Source organism: Mya arenaria, chromosome 2 (assembly GCF_026914265.1).
Source record: "Mya arenaria isolate MELC-2E11 chromosome 2, ASM2691426v1".
NCBI classification, from domain to species: Eukaryota; Metazoa; Mollusca; class Bivalvia; order Myida; family Myidae; genus Mya; species Mya arenaria.
In genome coordinates this window covers 36981127-36990739 of record NC_069123.1, presented here as the reverse complement: position 1 = coordinate 36990739, position 9613 = coordinate 36981127, and the positions used below count along the sequence as shown (strand labels likewise).

General features: G+C 35.5%; 1 protein-coding gene across 1 annotated transcript; it reads left to right on the top strand.

Moving 5' to 3' along the window:
* The first annotated feature begins 2172 nt into the window (after window positions 1-2172).
* Window positions 2173-2628, top strand: LOC128214682 (uncharacterized). Its single transcript, XM_052921284.1, has one exon. It carries the CDS (start codon window positions 2173-2175, stop codon window positions 2626-2628), a length of 456 nt encoding a protein of 151 aa, XP_052777244.1.
* Window positions 2629-9613: the final 6985 nt, after the last annotated feature.

Genomic DNA, 9613 nt, shown 5'->3' with positions numbered 1-9613 from the left:
TTAAACACTTTAATGACGGAAATGATAAATACTCAATTATGTCGGGGATTAAACACTGGTTGTGGAATATTGGGAAACTATTATGTCACAGCTTTCGCGTAATCCCCGTGTCTGATTAATACAGATTGCTATATATAATATATCTTAGATCGAACAAATACATGTTTGTGCTGGATTATCGTGACCAATAGTATCTAAAGCAAGCAATTTAACATCGATACATTAAAGTTGTGATTGTTGCACTATCTCGTTTATAAATGAATACTCACGAACTATTGATATAACAAATGCGTGGTTTCAAACACACATGTATAAACTAGTCATGATATAAACCGAATCTCCTGAAATTAAAATCAGAATCCTTTCCGAGAGAGCACACAAACAGAAACAAACTATCTTGGTATAATGTCGTTTGACAGAAAAAAAGTTTAACAGCTTAATAACACCATGACTCGCAAAACAACAAATATGACTAGAAGAGAGTTGTTCACTTTCAAAAAGAAATTGTCGATTAATGAATAAATATGGTTTGAGCGGTTTCTTATTAATCAAACGAAGAGTGTTTTAATCTCACATTTTCGATTAATATGAGACAACAACACTTACCACTGCATTTCTTAATCAACAACAACAATGGCATTATAATGTAAAGTATGACGGCGATTTTATTTCTCAACAAATAAGGAAAATATCTAGTATGTAGTAAATGTGTTGAGTGGCCCGATGATGTTTTCATGAATATTATTTTTTAAAACAATATAATTATTAATTATAATTGCCACTTAAATAAACATTTTATGAAATATTCAAGAAAACGACACTGTTTAAAACGTAGAATAATTAAACCATAAAATGAACACACAAGACTTAAACACGTTACGTCGAAAGACACCGATGCAACTAAATCGAAGACGTTCTTTTTGTCTAATAATTCTGATACGGTGCGTTCCGTGTAGGCCATTTCGGTTTGGAAAATGTTAATTAAGCAAATCCCGAAAACATTGGGTTAAAATGTTAAAGTGGATTACTGTGTAATATACTCAAAAAGAAGGCATTTTACAGCATAAGGAGTACAGATTGTATAAATGTTCAAACACTTGTTCGATCAATTCCATTACATATTCAGATACAGCTTATTTCTTATGGGATAATTAAAACAGATATTCAACAATTAAAGAAAAGATTAAAACATAAATACAAACATATACAATTTTGTATTCAATAATGTTGCAAAATGGTTCCCATCCGATTTTTTGAAACATGAAAGTTTGAAATAGAAGACCATAATTTATATGTAAGTTAACATTTAAAAAGCTATGATGCATACAACAGTGCGTAGTTACAACTACAAAGTCCTTATGAGAAAATAACCGACCTTCCAACTTCTGTTTAAATTCAAATTAGTCGACTGCTAGATATAACATAAACAACATGGGAGGCGCTAGAGATAGCAAACCCGACATGGGAGGCGCTACAGATATCAAACCAACATAGGAAGTGCTAGAGATAGCAAACCCGACATGGGAGGCGCTAGAGCTAACACACCCGGCATGGGAGGCGCTAGAGCTAACAAACCCGACATGGGAGGCGCTACAGATAGCAAACCCGACATGGGAGGCGCTAGAGATAACAAAACCAATAAAGGAAGTGCTAGAGATAGTAAACCCGACATGGGAGGCGCTAGAGATAGCAAACCCGACATGGGAGGCGCTAGAGCTAACAAACCCGACATGGGAGGCGCTTGAGATAACAAAACCGATATGGGAGGCGCTAGAGGTAACACAATCGATATGGGAGGTGCTAGAGATAGCAAATCCAACATGGGAGGCGCTAGAGATATCAAAACCGACATGGGAGGCGCTTGAGATAACAAAACCGATATAGGAGGCGCTAGAGGTAACAAAACCGATATGGGAAGCGCTAGAGATAATAATACAAACATGGGAGGCGTTAGAGATAAACAAACCGACGTTGAGGGCGCTAGAAACAACAAAACCAACATTGGGGGCTCGATAAACACAACCGACCCTGGGGGCGCTAGAAATTACAAACCGACATGGGAGACTAGAGCTAACATAACCGACATGGTTGGCGCTAGAAATAACAAACCAACATCGGATGCGCTATAGATAACAAACTGACATGGGAAGCGCTAGAGATTAAAAAACAAACATGGGAAGTACTAGAGATTACAAAACCAACATGGGAAGTGCTAGAAGTAGCAAGCCCGATATTAGAGGCGCTATTGATAACAAAACCGACACGGGAGGCGATAGAGATAACAAAACCGACATGGCTGGTGTAAGAGATTGCAAACCGGACATGGGAGGCGCTACAGATAACAAAGCCGATATGAGAGGTGCTAGACAACACAATACCAACATAGGAATAGCAAGTGATAACAAAAGCAGCATGGGAAGTGCTAGAGATAACAAACCCGACATGGGAGGCGCTAGAGATAAAAAAACAGATATGGTAGGCGCTAGAGGAAACAAAACTAATATGGGAAACGCTAGAGATAACAACAACGAAATGGTAGGCGCTACAAATGACAAAACCGACATGGGAGACGCTAGAGATAACAAATTCGACATGGGAGGTTCTAGAAATAAAAAAACCGACATTTGAGGCCTAAAAGCAAACAAAACCGACATCGGAGGCGCTAGAGATAACAAAACCGACATGGGTGGTGCAAGAGATAGCAAACCCGACATGGGGGGCGCTAATGCTTACTTTAACGACATGGGAGGCGCTTGAAATAATCAACCGACTTGGGGGCCGTAGAGCTAACAATTCCGACATTTGAGTTGCTAGAGATAACAAAACCGACATGGGAAGTGCTAGAGATAGAAAAACGGACATGGGAGCCGCTATAGATAACAAAACCGACATGGAAGGCGCTATAAATAGCTCAAACGACATGGGAGACTCTAGAGATAACAAACAGACATGGGAGGCGCTATAGATAACAAAACCGACATGGGAGGCGCTAAAGGTTTCAAAACCGACTTGGGAGACACTAGATGTGGCCAAAGATAGAGAAAAAAAATAATCGGAGTTAATTGAAGTTAGAATAGTTTTTATTTAATGCTTCCTACTTATATTTGTGAGTCGGAACTTCGATCAAAAACGGTGTTCACTTACTCAAATAGAACGGAAATAATTGGTGAATCTAAATGTAACACAACGAGAGTCTCACTATAATTTGTCTGACTCTTGTCTATGGCCTTTTAAGTAATGGTGCATTTTAATTAAATGCCCAGTCGGAAATCGAAATTTGATATCTCTTTCTGTTCTGTTTTGTTTTATCCATTTTGCATCGAGTTGTATTCGGTTACAGATAATTATATCAATAACACTCATACTTGCACAACGATTGCAATTTATAGAAGAGAAAACTGTCTGTAGCATCATTACTCATGAAGCGCACGATTGTTTAGTTCTTGAATCAGCAACATTATTATAACAATCACAGACGGATTTAAAATTAGAAAAAAAATCGGACTAGATAATTAGTCTTTTAAAGCAAATCAAAACCTTTAAACGAGCTTTATTCAATAAATAGTTTAAAAAAATATGTTAAATTGAAACCAGAAATATGAGTTAAACTGTTTGCAAGATTGCATAAAAATTTAACAAAAAAAAAAAAGAAAATCAAGTAAAAAATAAAAAAGGGACATGTTTGTGAATTTGTGTCTTTTGCGTTTGCCCATTGCCACTAAACCGGGTTTATGTTTAAACTTTTTGCTACTGAGCATGTTTCTGTAGCTTTTTGCATATATATTGATCAAGAATTTTATGTTGGCAATATTTTTTTTTGATTTGTACAGATTGAGATATTTTAATCCCTCGCCTCGGAGTGGGCAGGGGATTATATGAATGCACTTTTTTCCATCTGCCAGTCTGTCTGTCCGTCCGTCCGTCTGTCTGTCTGTCTGTCTGTCTGTCTGTCCGTAACATTTCGTGTCCGGGCTATAACTTACTTATGCATTGATGGATTAACATATTACTGGGTACAAATGTTGTCCTCATTGAGACGTTGTGCAGTGATCTTGACCCAGGTCCATACCTAAAAGGTCAAGGTCATACGAGGCATTTAAAGGTCAGAGTACACATGCTCGTGTCCGCGCTATAACTTACTTATGCATTGATGGATTAACATTTTACTTCTTACAAATGTTGTCCACATTCAGATGATATGCACTGACCTTGACACGGGTCCCTACCTCAATGGTCAATGTCACATTTGACATTTAAATGTCGTAGTACACATGCTCGTTTAAGCCAAAATAACCTTGACATTGATCTTAACTACACTACACACAATATGAATAACTTCAACAAATATCCTTTTATAATATGTTTATATATCCAAGAATATTTAGGTACCAATCAAACAATTTGTATTTCCTATATTCCTACTCTTGTCCAGTGGTTGTGTACAATTTTGGTCAGATTCTCCGTACCAGTCAGGTTGCGAGAAAAACAAAATATACTAATAAAAACGGCGGGGGATATAGCTGTCCTTTGCACTGCCTTATTTTTATTATACCTACTGTTATAAACAAACCCGAAACAACAACTGGTTTATACTCATTGAACATATCTTATTTATTTGAGACATCAGTCAAATTTCAATAGCGTAACAAACGCTGTGGGCAAAATAAATCCATAGCTGTTGAAATTAGACCCTTTATCTGAACGTGTAATAATATTTTACAATTTATACAATCACATTTCACACGTAATTATTTTTTCCATGTCAGAACCTATTAAAAGTGAACAAGTTCCTTAAAAATAAAACGCATTTATTTAAGGATAAGTTTCTGAAAAAAGGCACAGGGTCGCTACTAAGATATTTTATGTGATTTAAACCGATGTCTAGGTTACAAAATGGTCAAACTTAAAATTTAACTCAAAAAAGTAACCTCACCTTACTCTTAGAAATCTCTGATGAAGTTGGAGCACAATAACATACCAGGAAGGCTAATTCTGACTCGGTCACATATTTCGTACATTTACAAAAGATAAACCCCAGTTCTACGACAGAAATATTTGATTTTTTTTAACCAATCTTTTTTATTTACGGTACGGTGTTTAGGTGGTTTGCGACCGAAAATGCTTATCGTATAGCCTTGTCATGGTTTCAAAAAAGTTCCAAAAACCTGTTTGGTTTCGTGGGTAATTTTGATGTCATGACCATTTCGTACGTCTGTCGTGCAATGCCATATCTATCCCCTTTGGTAAAATGTAATGCTACTGGGTTTGTCCCTTTAGATTCCATTGATAAATTTAAACTTTAAATATTTCGGGCGCAAAATCATTTTAGATTTAGTCAAAGTTAACGTTCTTGTTCGTCAACGCAGAGGACGACCGATGATACCAGGCTATCCAAGTTCTTCATTTCCTTTCTTTGAAAAACAATAAAGCTTAAACCGCGGAAGTACAAAGGAAATAGTATCATAGGGAATACGAGTTATTATGACATAATCAATATTCGAATGTATTCTTGTTTTGGGAGGAGCAGAATATCGGATAATATTATACGGCTTAAGACCAGTTATCTGCCCCCGGTAACCAATATCCTGATGTGAATACAGTAAAAGTGCTTGTGTTTAAGTATCAATGTCTTATTAAAGTTGAATGAAAGAAAAGAAACGGATGCTGCATAGAGCTTGACATAATTATAAGCTGTATTGCAAAAATATATATATTATTAAGTGTATTGCCTGGGCAACTGTGTAAATTGGTTGTTTGTAGCCTTATACGTCTTGATCTCAGGGTCATGTATTTTACTCAACTATGTGAGACACTGCATTGGTCAACCTTATGGTGTCTTGTTTTCTAATTTTGTGTCTTAGAGCAGCGATTTACTTGGTGTTTTTCAAGTGGGACCGGCTTAAAGTGAAAAGCCAGGTTGGTGTCTATATTGAAATATATAGTAAAAATAACTGTGGTCTTACGCCATACGGGATCTCCATCCGACATTCAAGATAACTCGTAGAGTCACTCAGCACATAATTTGTCAAGTCTAGAACATCAAATGTGTTTTCCACAGCAACAAGCTACACAAGAAAAGCGTGCTGGAGCATTGTGGTTAATATTCAAGTCTCGCACCTGCACTGTCTGACATCTTGTAAACAACTTCTCCTTGGCCATAATGTTTTTCACTTCAGTTTGAATTGTTTATCACATTGTCAATTGTGAAACACTGTATCTACGGTTTGTTTTATTATTCCAGATACCTAGGATGTCTCATCGCATGTGTTGCTGATGCTTTTTGCCAGGCGATAGCGCCTTATATGCAAAAATTTGTTGCTAGACGAAAGAAGAGCGCAATAAACGCCTCTTAAACAACCGTCATGGCATGGGTTTTTGGAGACTTTATTTCTTATTTAAGATATAAGGGATGTACGTATACTTTCTACGGGGATAAATAAATGTAATTCGTAACAATGTATATATTACAATGATACACAAGTGTACAAATGACAATGAAAATATTGTTTATTAAATTGTTCTTTAAACTTCTTGGTTTGTCTCTGAAACGTCCAACACCTCGTGTTTATGCGAAAAGGAAAGACCCATGTCTCGAATATGCATGTCTTAATGTCATTTGTGGTCGACATATGCTGGAGCACGTTTTATGAATTATAAACAGAATCCTTAATCTAAATTCATATTTCCTACCAAGGGTTTGAAATTAGGCCACTACGAGTTGTCTTTAGTATAAAGAGCAACTATTTGTTTATGATAAAGATCAAAGGTAATATCTTCAAATTTCTATATGTGACTGAATCATTTTTCTGTTATACATACCTACTATAAATAATACAAATTGGAGTACTTTCCTGATTACAGGTCCCATCTTTACCCGCAAAATTACCCCTTCAACTCTAGTGTCCCACTCTATAGTGAACAATATATCCATTTAAAGTTTCATACAGTCAATTAGTTTAATTAGTTTCTAATTAATTCTTATAGTACGATTCTCTTACAAATATAACATTGTCTTTGTACTATGGAAATGGTATTTTCTCTGAATAATGAACGCATTATAAACACGGCATTCTCATTTATAACATTCAACAATAAAACGCAATAAAACTTTTAGTCATCGATATTTTTTTTGCGCCGATGTTTATATATTGATATATAAAAACGTTATATATCTATATATCTATAAAAATATCTCTATATATGTAACGTTTTTTAAGCATTTATGGGCGACATATGTAGAGATTTTATAAACGGCCTACGTCAAATATATATGGTTAAAAAAACGGTACGCAAGTGATTGTTGTGTAACGATTACAAGTTAGACTAAGTGTGTTTATCAAAGTCAAACTATATCGTCGATATATTTATATACTGAATGGTACTTGACAGTTTCTTACAATTCTCAGGGGCGTAGCCAGCTTTACGCACTTACGCATGTGCGTAGAATCAATTTGAAAAATGAAAAAAATAAATATAGCCTAAAATGGCATCAAAGTCGAGTGCTAAGCTAAATATTGATATCAGAATAAATGGAAGATCAGCTATTGTTTCTATGTGCTAGATAGCTTACTGAGCCTAAATCAATCACTTGACAAACTACAAAGTCGGCGGTCTCGAACCTATAAATCCCTCCAAGTACACATCAGTGCTCAACATGTTAGTTCCATTTTTTCCCTCGGGAGCTGCACCCCCCCCCCCCACACACACACACTCGAACCTCCCTTCGGCTACAGGGATATTCCCCCTCCCACACCCTCCCCCTTTCGTGCGTAACATTCAGTAAAGCCTGGCTAACCCCCTGACTCTCGTATATAAATGTTAAGATTTCAGTACAACTACAGTGTAATCGTAATTTAAACAAACTTGCCATATAAGTCATATAGAAAATGAGTATCACTTTTAGTAAGTTTAAAAGACCTGATTATAAACTTAAGTTTCATATGCTCATCTAATATTTACGCTCTCTTAGTGGTATATCCATTAAATGCCGTCTTATACGATCTGTGTGTAATGGCAATATTAAATTTGCGTATGCAAATAAGACTTCGACTTGACTTGACTTGGCACATTGACAGACATTAAATAAACCCGTCTATTAGAACTGTTTCAAATTAATGTCGTTGCGATGTCTTCTGTATGTAATTCTGTTGCGGCATATTCTATGTGGGCTTCATAAAATAAACATTCGAAAATAGAGAAGTAAGAACTGTTATATATGCAGCCTAATGAGCCTATTTTAAGACTTAGACGGTCGCAATTCGTCTTTTAGGTTCTTTTTGGCAAACAAGGTTTAAATTAAAAATATGAACAACAAATGAATATATTCATGCAGTATCACTCATTGTATTATTTATAGCTGTCCTTCTTACCTGATTTGTTTGTTGTATAAAATGCATGTAAAGTTTTATTCTCTATGTTTCTTTGTATTACGTTCTGATTATTATGTGTCTTGTCACTTCATATTTGAGGAAAGTTTTCGAACAAGTGTTGGTGCCAAAACATATGGCAGGATTAAACAAGTTAACTGTGAAATTATTCAATTCCGCGGTACCATATACATTATACAGCGTATTTTCGCTTGGGAAATCAGCTATTAATTCAGAAAAGATAAATCGCGACTCGAACTTTTCTAGAAATAATAATCTCTGTTAAATTTTTGGTGTCAACTACGGCTAAAATCGGTACCGGACATAAAAGCTCAATATAATATTCAGTGATGTAATTCAAAGAGTGCCTGTACAATTACTCAATGTCAACTAAAATACGTTGCGAATTGCAAGTTAATTACATCATGACATTTTAATTAAATTATCATTTAAAATAATTTCACTGTCGTTCATTGCTATTCTTTATCCCTGTCTGTTCTGTTTTATCCATATCTCAATCGCGGTGGTTTTGTGAACAGATAAATTCTATTAAGATTATTTAATCAGTGACATGGCGTTAACATTTTATATAAAGAGCGAAATATATTATTCATGACAAGGGCAAATGAAATTACTAAAAAAGTAATTTGTCATAGCAAAACAAAATTATTTGCAACAAGCTTTATTCAGTTTCAAGTTCAGCAATGAGACAGTCTTTATCAAAGGTTTCACGGAACGCAAATATTTTTCAGTATAAAAATATGTCATACTTATATAGTTGAATAAAGCGTTTTTAAGATCAAATTCCTTCGAAGATTTGCCGAATGACCTTTTCAAACACACAATGAGGAGTTTTAAAGAAAGGCATGTTGTGGTTTTCTAAAATACGAGTATGTGTATGTACTTGGCTCACGTGCAAAACTTTATCAAATGTCAAAAGTTAAGAAATAATAACAATTTGCATTTAACTCAGCAACAGGTTTCTTATTTATTTGATACCGCTAATGAGGTTTCAGCTGCATTCAGCCGAATGACTTCAATGTGGTATTTTAGATATATAGTCATTACAGTGGCTTACATGCACAGCTTCAGCAGAAACTGTGAATAGACATTTAGTACCAAAGCGGTTACCCATTTACTTATGAAGATACGTTGAGATCTGTGTGTTGTTGTTTTTACCTTTTAATGCTGTATATTACTCGTTTAGTGTTTACTTGGCACTGATCCATGTGTCTTTTTGGTTAGAG